General features: G+C 44.9%; 1 protein-coding gene across 7 annotated transcripts in view; it reads right to left on the bottom strand.

Moving 5' to 3' along the window:
• The window catches only part of LOC137562405 (uncharacterized), a 428,020-nt gene that overhangs the window by 91,399 nt on the left and 321,917 nt on the right, over nucleotides 1-14,704 (bottom strand). For 5 of the 7 annotated variants that reach the window (XM_068273776.1, XM_068273756.1, XM_068273765.1 and 2 more), the window contains 2 exons: nucleotides 13,295-13,416; nucleotides 2,378-2,497 (listed from right to left, as the gene is read on the bottom strand). In XM_068273776.1, coding sequence (XP_068129877.1) covers nucleotides 2,378-2,497; nucleotides 13,295-13,328 — 154 coding nt within the window. In that variant the 5' untranslated portion in view covers nucleotides 13,329-13,416. The remainder of the gene's footprint in view (nucleotides 1-2,377; nucleotides 2,498-13,294; nucleotides 13,417-14,704) is intronic. The other 2 variants (XM_068273759.1, XM_068273771.1) reach the window with 1 other exon arrangement.

The raw sequence follows: 14,704 nt of genomic DNA, 5'->3' as shown, positions 1-14,704 counted from the left end.
TCCCTAATCACACAAACTAAACTGCCTAAAATACAATCTATCTACAATACAAAGCAATACAGTTGAATATCAAGTGTTGGAGTGTAAAAGCGCTTGGTTTAGAACACAATAAATGCACTTGCACACAGACAAAAAGCACTGGAGCAGTCTCTCAGTACAATCAGTCAGTAAGTCGCAAGCAGGACGAGTGAGGCAAGATGGCTTCTGCTATTTATAGAGGGGGGTTGGCCAGGCTCCCCCTCTGTGATTGGCTGCAGTCAGAGGCTTGTGAGGACTCGAGGTGACGTCTGTCGTGACGCTATCCGAGCTTGTGACGCTATCCGAGCTCGGATAGCTAGGATATCTCTGGATAGCTGCTTGCTATCCGAGTGCGCTCGGATAGCACAGCCCGGATAGCTAATACTATTCGAGCTCGGTATTCGAGCTCGAATAGTGAAAAAAGAGCTAGGATATCCGAGTATCTCGGATATCCTAGCTCTGATGAGCACCACTGAAGGAGGGTGGCTTTTCTTTGGTGTGGTTTTGCTCAGGTGTTCTTCCCATTGCTGTTTGTGCCTTTTCTCCAGGTGCCTTCGTAAGGCACCTGTCCCTACGTGAGTGTTGTCCTTTCCACGGCTCAATTTTTGGAGGCAGAGAGAACAGATGGCATTGCTCCGATCTGAGGCACACTCACTAAAAATTTTCCAAACCGCTGAGCCCCCCTGGGGTGATGGCACTATGGTGGCCTCAGCAGCTGACATTGAAGGGCATGTTGGCTGGCTGTCCATAGCTGGCGATACATGGGGCGCCGGACACTGCCACCAGCTGTTTCTGAGGACGAGCTCCCCCTGCTTCTTTCAGGAACTCATCTCCTCCTACTCCTCTCTGACTCCCCCTCCGAACTGTCCCCTTGTTCATCTCTTCTATCAGGAACATACATGGCATCCATGTAATCATCATCATAATCATCCTGCCCAGCTTCGCTTTCCTCAGACACCACCAAAACTGCACCACCACCAGGTACTTCATCATCCCCCTCCTCACACGTTACGTCCATAGTGTCGCCACCTAACTCAGACATATGAGGTGGTGTAACTTGATTAGCGCCTTCATCTTATTGTAGCAGTAGTGGCTGGGAATCAGTGATTTCACCACCAAATATGTCCTGCGAAGTGTAAAATGCAGAGGATGTGGTGCTTGTAGTAGCGCTAGTGGCTACAGAAGACGAGGTGTTCTGTGTTGCTAAATAGTCAACCACGTCCTGACAATCTTGTGAGGTGATGGGACGTGCCTTCTTCTGAGCACTGTACTTTGGGCCAGGGCCGCACGAAATCACATCACCACGACCTCGCATACACATGCCATATGGCCTTCCTCTGGGTCTGGCTCTACCTCTGCCTCTACCTGTTTTGTCCATTTTGTCCATATCGGGGGGGATGAAGTGAAAGGTATGCACTGATTTAACTAATACAATGTGCAGTCACACAGGTGCAGCAGTTAACAGGTATGCACAGAGTGGTATATCACACTGCGTGTACTGACGTAAGTAGGTGGGTTCACAGAACACAACAGTTAGGTCTATGCTGTGATGATGAGGTGGTTTCACTGAACATAACAGCTAGGTATATGCTGTGATGAGGTGGTTTCACTAAATGAACACAACAGGTAGATAGGTATATATATATATATATATATATATATATATATATATATATATATATATATATATATATATATATATATATGCTTATTTCAAAAGCTGTCCATGCAACACAAATGCAGTAATGGGTATTACACAAATGTGCAGCTTACACAGGTGTCAGTGATTGGACTGGGCTGGCTGGCACTAGCAGTGGCACACAGTATGAATTACAAGAGCTGTCTATACAACGCAAGTGACACACAGAAAAAAAAATCACAAGAACATGATTAGCTCTGAAAAGAGCTGTTGAGAGGTGCTATATTAGCAATAAAAATCAGCCAGGAACAAGCTAACAAGCCAAGAGCCTAACTAATCTTTCCCTAAGAGAGACAATCTGCAGCAGCTCGCCCTACTCTCACTATTGCAGGCGCACAAGTGATTAAAATGGCTGGCGCTCCCTGCCTTATATACAGGGGGGGTGGCTTCCAGGACTTAGTGTAGCCTGATTGGCTACAATGTGCCTGCTGATTGTGAATTAGAGGGTCAAAGTTGACCCTAATGGAGCATTATGGGGTGAATCGAACTTCCGGGAAAGTTCGCCTTTGCCGGCGAAGGCGAACCACCCGAAGTTCGCCTGGAACCGTTGGCGGGCGAACCGTTCGGCCCATCTCTAGTGACTATGTACTCTGTAAAGTGCTGCAGAAGATGTCAGTGCTATATAAATACACAACAATAAGGACAGACTCACTGACTCACCCATTTTCTGTGGATATCTTCTTGCTGTATTGAAAGGCAGTAGCTTTCTGATTAGCTTGCTGGAAGGCTTGTGGTTATCCATTTCGAATGATGGAGAAGACTCAGCTTCTGGCTTCAGTTCTACAGAGAGATCAGAGGTAAGATTAGATTATAAGCTCCTCAGAGGATAGTCAGTGACATGACTATGTACTCTGTACAGTGCTGCAGGAGATGTCAGAGCTATATAAATCTTATCTTATAAATAGGAAAGTTCGGATGTTTGGATGTTTGTTACTCGATCACGCAAAAATGGCTGAACGGATTTGAATGAAATTTGGCACACACATAGTACATTACCTGGAATAACATATAGCATACTTTTTATTCCCATAATCAAAAAGTGGGTGGAGACAAATACAATTTTTTCTGGGAAATGTAAACTGCAGCCATTCTTACACTGTTAATGGCAGGGTTCTCAAACTTTGCACAATTGGTCACTGAGTGACTGGAATTAATATTCAGAAAAGTGGGTGGAGCCTACAAAAGCCAATCAAAATTCACTTATTGCTTTTCAAGGGGAATATTCCATTGGTGCCATTTTTGCACTGTTAATGGCACAAGCCTCAAACCTGGTACAGTTGGTCATTGGGTGATGGTGGTTTCAAATTCAGAAAAGGGGCGGAGCCACAGCCAATCAGATTAGTTTCATTTTTAGTGCAAAATATTGATGCCAAAGACTGCAAAGCTAACAAACTAGCTCATCGAATAATTGAGCAATTGTGTGTGTGTGTGTGTGTGTGTGTGTGCGTGTGTGTGTGTATATATATATATATATATATATATATATATATATATATATATATTAGCTGATGGCCCAGCATTGCCTGGGTATGTATTGGGCTGGTGTTGGCTCTGCCCATTTTTTCTAACCCTAACACACAATTACTCAATTACACAATGACCAGGTTTTTGAGCTTTGCGCTCTTTGGTATAAATAATTTGCATGGAAATGAAACAAATCTGATTGGCTGTGCCTCTGCCCCTTTTCTGAATTTGAACCTCAGTCACCCAATGACCAAGTGTACCACCACTACTCAATGACCAAGTTTGTGAGCCTTGCTGTCTTTGGCATCAATAATTTGCACTGAAATGAAACAAATCTGATTGTCTGTTTGGGGCTCCTCCCACTTTTCTGAATTCGAACCCCAATCACCCAATGACCAACTGTACCAGGTTTGAGGCTTGTGCCATTCACAGTGCAAGAATGACAGCAATAAAATATTTGCCTTGAAAATCAATAGGTGAATTTTGATTGGATTTTGTAGGCTCCACACACTTTTCTGAATATTAATCCCAGTCACCCAGTGACCAACTGTGCAAAGTTTGAGAACCCTGCCATTAACAGTGTAAGAATGGCTGCAGTTTACATTTTCCCAATGAAATTTGTATTTGTCTCCGCCCACTTTTTGGTTATGGGAATAAAAAGTATCCTATAAATTATTCCAGGTAATGTACAATGTGTGTGCCAAATTTCATTCAAATCCATTCAGCCGTTTTTGCGTGATCGAGTAACAAACATCCAAACATCTGAACATTCCAATTTAATATTAGGATATAGTAGGATACATATTTTTAAACAACAGCAGAGCTATTTTTCACACACTAATAACAGCATTAACATGGGGCAGCAGCAGTGTAAGGTAGGCCATGGCTCCTGTGCCACAGCATGAATGAACTAAAAAGGTAACCCTGGAGGTTCTAGGAAGCTGTCGTGCAGCCACAGTTGGGGCCTCCCCACAACTCGGACAGCACAGTTTTCATCCCAGACACCTAGTAGTAGCATGGGGCAGCAGCAGTGTAGGGTAGGCCATGGCATCTGGGGGTCGTACCACAGCAAAAATAAAATGAACCAACAACAGCACGGTTGTGGTAAGTGTTGGTCAGGCCCAGCAATCCAAGTCACTTTATGTCCCCCTCTTGCCAACAGTAGAGGCAAGGAAATTGCCTTCAACCCATGCATGGTTCATTTTGAAGAAGCTGAGTTGGTCCACAGACTCCGTAGACAGATGAGAGCGCTTCTCCGTGACCATGTCACTGGCCGCACTGAAGCATCTCTCCGAGGGTACGCTGTCGCTGGAAGAACAGGACAGGACTTCCAGGGCATACTGGTGTCAAGCTCCCTCCAGATATCCATCCTTTTGACCCAGTACTTAATGGGATTCATGGGGCTCTCGGTCTCAAGGCCGCAGAAGGACCCCATGTAGTCAGCCACTGGTGCTGACTACAGGAGGAGGCTGCTGCTGGCACCTGCACTCTGGGCAGCTCCACCATGTAGAGTCTCCTGGTGAGACTCAGCAGATCTCCTGAGTGCCTGCTGCTGCTGCTTACCGCAGGCATCTGCTGGGTTGACTGAACTGGGAAAGGGGGGTGGAAGGCTGGGGGAAGGCTTCCTTCAGTCTATGAACAAGGGCCACCTGTAACTCCCTTGTTCAACACTCAGTGTCTGATGGCCAATGCAGCAGCGCTTGGCCGTTCCCCATCTGCAGCGAGGTCAGGGACCTCCAACTCCTCCTCCACCACCTAGAAGTCCTCCTGCTCCTTCTCCTGAGAGGTGGACTCTGCAGCTGCCTGCTGATCCAGCTGTCTCGGGCTGCCTTTAACTCTTCCAGCAGATCAAACACGGGCCCGTCCAGCATTCAAACCATAGGCACCCACTCGCAGACGGATGCCTGCTCCTGGCTCACCGTGTTAGTTCTGTGCAGGAAGGGAGCCAACACTAGGCACACCTACTGCATCTGCCCCTAATCCACAGCAGGAATGACCTGAAGATTTGTGGCGCCGTACACAGTCTCATCCATGAGGTAGCGGGTGACAGCTCTTCTGTGCTGGCACAGCCGCTATAACATCGCCAGGGTGGAGTTCCACCGAGTGCACAACAATCATGAGCCAGTGTGATGGAAGACCCTCATTCTGCTGCAGCGAGGACAGGGTCGCTCAGGCAGTGGCGGAGTGGCAGAAATGGCAAAAAAATTTCCGCACCAATTCCAGCAGATTGTCCATCCCTGGGTAGGAATCTCTGCACCACGAGGTTCAGGATGTGGGTCAAGTCTCCCCTGGAGAGGGCAGCCAGTAGGTTGTCAGACATCATGTTCCTGACTTTGAGACCTCTGAGGGGCAGCCACCTCTGCTCCTACTCCTGGGGGGTGGCCAGGACATTGGTGGCCATTAAGTTCTCTTTCCCCAGACTGACCATTTTCAGCAGTGCTTGGCAGTGGTAGTGCTTAACACTGCTGCTGAGGCATGAAGCAGGTTATTTGGCATGTGGCCATGAGCGCCGTGTGCCTAAGCTTGCCGCCATCATAGCAGCAATGCTATGATGCACGCCCCTTGTAATGAGTTAGGGCTCTGGTAGTTGCGAGACCACGCATTACATCTTCCTCCGAGTTGTGACAACTCTGAGCGGGAATAGTATTTAACGCCACCAGGGAGTTTAGTGGCAGCAGGGAGAGCCGTCATTCAGCTCCCCCTGTGCCAAACTGCCCAGTGCCCAGATGACCTGCTCTCGCTGAGGCGGGCATGCTTGCATGACGTGCCCACTCCAGTGGAGGGAACAGGATCAGAGGAAGCTGATGCATCTCCCCTGACCCCGTGGGGTGGCACCACCAACTGGGCTGCTGCTGTGCTAGTTGCTGCTGCTGAATCCTCAGCCCCTTCCACCAGGCTGACCCAGTGGGCAGTGAAGGACAGGTAGCGCTCCTGTCCGTAGCGGCTGCTCCAGGAGTCCATGGACACATGGACCCACCCATGGAGTGATCAAGCATACGGGTCATGTTCTGGACCACAAACTGGTGCAGTGCTGGGATTGCTGTGTGGGAGAAATAGTTGTGGCTGGGAATACACTACTCAGGGGCGTATCTGGGTAATATAGCGCCTATGGCAAACAATGAAATTGCGCCCCCCCCCCCCCTTAGTCAGAGCCCCCTTCCCCTCTAAAAACTGCATCATTTCTCGTGTATATATGTTATGGTTGCTTGTGTGTTTTGACTCAGGATATTACTGAGGTTACTTTTTTGGAAATAGCTCTTATTCACACTCTTTCCTCTGTTCTAACACTAAGCAAAGTGCGCCCTACATGCATAGGTTAAGTAGCCATGTTCCCCAGATAACATTAATCTGATCTGAGGTCTAAATGACTGGGAGGCAAGCAGGCCAGTGCAGGACAAGGGTAGGCATGGCGCCCATTGTGCTGTGGCGCCCATGGCACAAGCCATGCCTGCACCCCTCCAGATACGCCTCTGACACTACTCCAAGATCCCATACTGCAGGAGCACATAGTGTTGGACTGGGAGCTGGGAGAACAGAGGAAATCAACTTGCTGGCCAAGCAGCAGTAATCAGGTGTTGCTGCTCACAGTGAAGGCTTGCTGCAGGTTTCTATTAGGAGTGATAACACAGGGTTTCTGCTGCTTGTCCAGCAGGTGGATTTCCTCAGCTTTTCCACCTCCCAGTTCGACACTGGGAGCACATACATGTCACTACCCTCCTGCACAAGGGAGTATGGCAGGAGCTGGGAGCAAACGCCCCGGGCAAGCAACCGTTAAGCTTCCAGATGCGCCTGTTCCCGGGAGGCAGAGCCTTGGTCACTTCTGGAAAAGTGTTGCTCAGCAGGGTCTGTCACTGCCCTGCACAGGAAGCTGAGATGGGAGCAGAGTAGACAGCAGAGGAGGGCATTGAGGACCGGCTGCTCTCACCAGCCTTAATTTCTGGGAGACCTCTCAAGGGCACACAGGAGGGAGCAGTGCATTTCCATGCTCCTGCTGCTGCTTCTGGATGAGCAGGAGGTGGGCTGCTGCTGCTAAAGGCTGCATGGTGGTTCTCCTGCTCCGACCACCAACCTCCTTCAGCCTCTCAAACTCTTTGTGCTCCCTGTGATCAGGGCCAGTTCCATTCTTTATGCTGCCTGAGGCAAACTTGTAAGGTTGATCCACCCCCCCCCTGCTTCAGTATATATATATATATATATATATATATATATATATATATATATATATATATATATAGTGTAGTTTTCCCAGTATAGTTAGCTTGTATAGTTGCCCCAGTATAGATAGTATAGTTGCCCAAGTATAGGTGGTATAGATGCCCCAGTATAGGTAGTATAGTTGCTCCAGTATAGATAGTATAGTTGCCACAGTATAGGTAGTATAGATGGCCCAGTATAGGTGGTATAGATGCCCCAGTATAGATAGTATAGTTGCCACAGTATAGGTAGTATAGATGGCCCAGTATAGGTAGTATAGTTGCTCCAGTATAGATAGTATAGTTGCCACAGTATAGGTAGTATAGATGGCCCAGTATAGGTGGTATAGATGCCCCGGTATAGGTAGTATAGTTGCTGCAGTATAGGTTGTATAGATGCCCCAGTATAGGTAGTATAGTTGCTCCAGTATAGATAGTATAGTTGCCACAGTATAGGTGGTATAGATGCCCCAGTATAGGTAGTATAGATGGCCCAGTATAGATAGTATAGTTGCCACAGTATAGGTAGTATAGATGGCCCAGTATAGGTGGTATAGATGCCCCAGTATAGGTAGTATAGTTGCTGCAGTATAGGTTGTATAGATGCCCCAGTATAGGTAGTATAGTTGCTGCAGTATATGTAGTATATCTGCCCCCAGTGCCTGCTCTTCCTTCCCCTGCAGCTGGCGCTCACCAAAACATGAAGATATATGTTCACAACCAAAACAATCTAGCTAGGACAGGTTGTATTTTGGATCATTTATTGTTGCACTGAGTTATTGGACAGAGTAGTGGATACATTCAATCAGAATACAATCTGTTCTACACCACCACTGGAATATCCTGACAAATGATCCCATTTTAAACCAATATGTTCCCAAAAATCCAGGGTCCTACCCAGGAGAGCACGAATAATTTGTGATAGAAAATATAGATGCCCTTTCTCCCCCATTCCTTGTGGGAGGCCGAAATATTGAGGTAGCTACCCATGCGGTGCAAGCAATATCTGCAATTTGACTGTTAGGAATACAGGAGGAGAAGAAGTTTGCCATCAAAGATTTCATTAACTGTACAACTTGTGCTGGGATTTATATGATTGAGTGTCCATGTGGCAAAAAATCTGTAGGACTCCAGCTTCCTCCAGCCCCAGGACCGGGATTAGTGAATAATGGCGCACAGCGCCTATGCATAAAAATGGCGCCGCATTAAAAAGATACGCTTATCGCTATTTATCGTTAGTACTGCATAATAATGGCGCACAGGGAAAAAAGCAGAAAAACGGCACACAGTAACGTTATTTATCAATAGTGGCACACACTAACGTTATTTATCAATAGTGGCACACACTAACGTTATTTATCAATAGTGGCACACACTAACGTTATTTATCAATAGTGGCACACACTAACGTTATTTATCAATAGCGCCCTACATAAGCCAAACTGCAGACGTTATTTAACTGCAAAGCGGTGAATGGATTTAATGTAACACTGTCAAGGTTAGGGTTGGGCACCACTGGGGGGTCTTAGGGTTAGGCACCACCAAGGGGGTGGTTAGGGTTAGGTACAGGGAGGGTTCTGTGTGAGAGTAGGGTTAGGTATAGTTACAGTACAATATACACCACCAGGGGGGTGGTTAGGGTTAGGCACCACCAGGGGGGTGGTTAGGCACCACCAGGGGGGTGGTTAGGGTTAGGCACCACCGGGGGGGTTTAGGGGTTAGGGATAGGTACAGAGAGGGTTCTGTGTGTTAACGCTAAATAACGATAAGGCTTTAACGCTAAATAACAATAAGGCTTTAACGTTAAATAGCAATAAGCGGCAAATGGATTAGCGGCAACACTGTGCGCCATTATTCACAGGCGCCATTTTCAGATGGTTGCCCAGGACCGCCGTTGCCTCCTTCATTATCCTCCCAGGTGCCTGCGTTTTCCTGCTATCAGCCCCGGTAATCCATCTTCAGTCACATCAGTCAGGCTCTTCTGCGTGTGCACACTCACATCAGCGAGAGCATTCTGCACAGGTAGTACTGCACAGGTGCAGAACGATCTCGGTGACGTGACTGCGTAGGGTGTGCACAGCCAGGCGGAAAACGGAGGCACCTGAGAGGACAGCGAGGAAAGCAACGATGGTCATGTGGCTGGAGAAAGCCCAAGGTAGCTATGGATTATTGTACCCACCTCATCTCAGGTTCTCTTTAAAGAAGAACAAATCAAGTTTTTATTTAATGGCATGTTTTAAATTTTAAAAACAACTATTTTGTCATTGATGCGCAATATTTTTTACAGTACACTGTAACTGCGGTGGGTACAAGTTTCACGACAGCCTTTGCCAAGCGGTTTATGGCCCATTGGGAAGATTTCTCCACCAGTGGCCGGTGTGGACCTTGTGTTCTGGTGTCGGTTTATTGATGATGCCTTCTTTGTTTGGCTAGGCTCAGAGAACAGCTATTTTTGTAAAAGCATTAAAATGACAGACTAAATTTGAATTAAGGAGGTAAATTTAATTAATCTTACAATATATTAGTGGTGCTCATCACAAGCTCGTGATCACGAGTAACTCAGGATCACTAGCCGTTTTTTGCAATCACGAGGTCATAATCGGCATTAGTGATCGGCTCTCGATCACGAATGCCAATCACAAATGCACTCGTTACCCGACTAGTGATCACAAGTTACTCGTAATCACCAGTGGGTATTCATGATTAAAAACCTGCCGACTTTAACGGTTAATAACAAAGCCCCCTTACATGCTAGAAACACCAAGTTTGCCAGATATGTTAAAGGATACCCCAACTGACATGTGACATGTTGAGATAGACATGTGTATGTACAGTGCCTAGCACACAAATAACTATGCTGTGTTCCTTTTTTTCTTTCTCTGCCTGAAAGAGTTAAATATCAGGTATGCAAGTGGCTGACTCAGTTTTGACTCAGACAGGAAGTGACTACAGTGTGACCCTCACTGATAAGAAATTCCAACTATAAAACACTTTCCTAGCAGAAAATGGCTTCTGGTAGCTAGAAAGAGATAAAAAGAGGAATTTCTTATCAGTGAGGGTCACACTGTAGTCACTTCCTGTCTGAGTCAGGACTGAGTCAGCCACTTACATACCTGATATTTAACTCTTTCAGGCAGAGAAAGAAAAAAAGGAACACAGCACAGTTATGTGTGTGCTCGGCACTGTACATACACATGTCTATCTCATCATGTCACATGTCACCTCGGGTATCCTTTAAGAAGAACAGTGGGAACAAGAGGAAAATAAAAAAATTCAAAAAGACCTTATAGTTTTTGAGAAAATCGATTTTAAAGTTTCAAAGGAAAATAGTATACATTTGAATGTGGTGAATGACAGTAAATGTATTTACCACATTTAAATGTATACTATTATCTTTTAAACTTTAAAATCTATTTTGTCAAACACTATAAGGTCTTTTTGATTTGTTTTCCTTTTGTTCTCACTGTTCTTCTTAACATATCTGGCACATTTGGTGTTTCTGGCACGTAAGGGGGCTTTGCTATTAAACGTTAAAGTCGGCAGGTTTTTAATCACGAATACCGACTCGTGATTTGTGATTACATGTGGTTATTCGACGCAAAAACACACTCGAGTCAGATATCCCTTTCTACTCGTTATTAATTCGTAAGTGGGTGGAGTCAAATTTGTGATCACTCGAATTCGTATCAGAGCATCATTGCGATATATATTGAAAATGGGAAAATGGCCAAATTATTATGAAGACATACTTCAAATCAGTATGCCTAGCCAGGTCATTACTCTATGTACCCAAAAACCATTATACCCATTTCAGAAATAACTATTCGGAGGAAGGAAAGTTTGAGGAAGAATCTGAGATCCTGACCAAAAGCTTCTTGGAAAAAAAAGATGAACCTGAACACATGGAGCTGGCTGTCGCACAAGGAAGGGAGTTGGACAGAAATGTGTTTATATGTCACACATGAGCGTTTGTGTGTGTCACCTTAGCATGCTTGTATGTGTGTCCTGCAGGTGTGCTTGTCTGCATTTTATGCATGTGCAAGCACATTTGTATGTACAGTATGTTGTGCATGTGTGATTGTGTGCTTTGCCTGATTGCACTTATGTGTTGCATGAGTGTGCTTGTGCGCATGTTATGCTCGCATGAGAACGCGTGTGTGTGTGTGTGTGGTGTGTGCGTGTGTGTGTGTGGTGTGTGCGTGTGTGTATGTATATGTGTGTGCGTGTGTGTGTGTTTGTGTGTACTGTGTGTGTGCATGTATGGTGTGTGTGTGTGTGTGTGTTTGTGTGTACTGTGTGTGTGCATGTATGGTGTGTGTGTGTGTGTGTGTGTGTGTGTGTGTACTGTGTGTGTGCATGTATGGTGTGTGTGTGTGTGTGTGTGTGTGTGTTTGTGTTTGTGTGTGTGTGTGTGTTTGTGTTTGTGTGTACTGTGTGTGTAGTGTGTTACCTGATCACCCTTGTGTGTTGCATGAGTGTAGTTGTATGCATGTTATGCTCACATGAACTTGCTTGTGTTTGTATCGCACAAGCACATGTGCAATAGGGAAACAGTAAATTCGGGCGCCTGAGGCTAGTGGACAAATCGGGCGCCGCCATTCACTTCTATAATAAATATCGTTTAATGGGCGCCCGATAGGAAAAAAGGGCGCCGGAGAAAACTAACGTTTTAAAAGCGGCGCCCGGAGACTTAATGTTTTATTACTGTTTCTCATGATTACACATTATTTAATGATTTATACATGTTTAAATATTATTTTTAAACGAAAACCAGTACAATATTTTTTCCAAACATTATTTTTAAACGAAAAACAGTACTTTTTTTTTTTTTTTTTTTTTTTTTTTTTACATTATTTTTAAACGAAAAAAAAAAACAGGGGGGTCTTAGGTTTAGGCACCAACAGGGGGGTCTTAGGTTTAGGCACCAACAGGGGGTCTTAGGTTTAGGCACCAACAGGGGGGTCTTAGGTTTAGGCACCAACAGGGGGTCTTAGGTTTAGGCACCAACAGGGGGGTCTTAGGTTTAGGCACCAACAGGGGGGTCTTAGGTTTAGGCACCAACAGGGGGGTCTTAGGTTTAGGCACCAACAGGGGGGTCTTAGGTTTAGGCACCAACAGGGGGATCTTAGGTTTAGGCACCAACAGGGGGGTCTTTGGTTTAGGCACTAACAGGGGGGTCTAGGGGTTAGGGGTAGGTACAGGGAGGGTTACTTAGGCACCAACAGGGGGGGTCTTAGGTTTAGGCATCAACAGGGGGGTCTAGGGGTTAGGGGTAGGTACAGGGAGGGTTACTTAGTAATTTTTTTTTTAAACGTTATTATACATTTCACTATTTAAACGAAAGATTAACGTTTTTACAATTGCCGATTTAATGCACATTATTTAATGATTTATAACGTTTAAAAACATTACTTTTAAACGAAATACATTTTTAAACGTAATCCATGCTTATCGTTAAAAACCCGGCGCCCTTTTTTCCCATCGCCCCTTTTTAACGTACGCGTGCAATAGTGCCCGGGATCCCTATTGCAGTCTAGGGCATTAAATTATGTAGACTTTGCTAAGTAACTATGGTGGTATGTGTCATGGAAAGTGTAAATTAGAGAATGGAGGCCATGCAAACTTGTGGCAATCCTAAAGGGTTTTATTTGTGAGGAAATGTAAACTTCCTGTTGTGGAAAGTGGGAGTTGCACAACCACACCAATGGGAGGTGCCCTCTTCTGTAAGCACACCCAGGTGTTACTGATGTCTGGAGAAAATGTATTCTCGCTTTTCTACAGCACCGAACTCTGACATCACTTTACGTTTCCCTGCGTGCATCAGCAGTGTAAACTCCCACTTTCAGAGATACAAGATTGCACAGGAAACGCTTGACCCTCTGCTGATTCCACCAATAACAGGTGTCACATCTATACTCACCAGCTCCTTGTGGTTTTTCTTCCTGTGCTGCCATGTCTTGGTCTTCACACTCCTGTAGTCTTCTTGAAGCGCACAGTGAAGGGAGTCAGTGATCTGTAAGCTGGCAGTGATGTCCTGACTGGCTAGAAGAGAACAGGACAGAGATGGATCAGTAACTGAACAACACATCCTAAGTCAAAATATAATACCGGCTTATAAACAATCCCAGGGACTTTCAGGGGGATATACTGTAGAACACCACTTGAATATGTACATAACATCAACATAACATCGGATGATCAGTTTAAAATTATGTAAGTTATTTAACTTACAGCAACACCCATGCTAACCTAGAAATAAAAATCACATATATAAGTAGATAAATACTTCTTCTACTTACATAACAGATGTATTGTGCTATCCACGTAATGATTCCTGAGAATTTTATAAAGGAAAAGCAGAAAATCCTATTGTAGGCAGTGGCCATCTTGCCAAGCTAATGCTGACATCATATCCTCCCTGACTCTTGTTTCCCAACCTCCCTCCCTTCTCTTGCTCATTGTGTATTTATTATCTGCCCTCCTCCCAGAGTCTTTTTTTTATTTACACATCCAATCACTGAGTCACCTCAGCCTTGCTTGTAAACACAAGTGATCAGCTAGGCAGGGAAATAAATGGAAGAGGAGGAATATATTATAGATAAAAAGAACTCCCAGCATTCAAAAGAACTCCCAGCACTCAACGTTTTGGCACTGTTTGGCACTGACTGTTAAAGGGCCAGTGCTCCTAAAGTATGTGATAACTCCAAACCATAACAGCAGAAAAAGTTTTGAATGCAGGATTAGCATCTTTATCACTTAATACACTCAGACCAGTTGCTGTTGAAATTTGATTTTTATGGTGACAATCCTGCTTTAAAGAGATCATGTGATACAAGGCAGAATGGGCAGATGCCGTCCAATAATTAAGAGATGCGTAAGTAGCATCACTGTAATCACATCTCTGTGTTAAAGACACTTTCCAGGTTTAATATTGATACCATATTCACAATCACAATAGAAGTCTGTATATGGACTGCACACTCACATCGTCTTTTTGGGATGGTGCAATAAAGGGTGAAGGAAGTCAATGAGCTGTATATAAGCCATATAAGTCCTGTCTTGGCTACCAGTGACCTAGTGGCCTGGTGGATTTGGCTGATGTTGAAGTGCTCTGAAACTCTGACATCACATTCAATAAAAATGCATTTTCCTACTTTTTATTACTCATACTTGCTTTTGTGCACAAGTAATATTGTCTGTCTACAAATCACAAGTTTCCAAAGTGTAGTTTATCTTGCCCTGAAAACTGCCATTGCATTTTATTCCAACTGCTTTTCATTGTATATTAAAATCTTCTAATGAGCTGTTCTGAACTGTGTACGTGTGTGTC

The sequence above is a fragment of the Hyperolius riggenbachi genome, chromosome 1 (assembly GCF_040937935.1).
Source record: "Hyperolius riggenbachi isolate aHypRig1 chromosome 1, aHypRig1.pri, whole genome shotgun sequence".
In the NCBI taxonomy this organism is placed as follows: Eukaryota; Metazoa; Chordata; class Amphibia; order Anura; family Hyperoliidae; genus Hyperolius; species Hyperolius riggenbachi.
The sequence above is the reverse complement of the archived record's forward strand: the minus strand, read 5'-3'. Positions and strand labels throughout refer to the sequence as shown.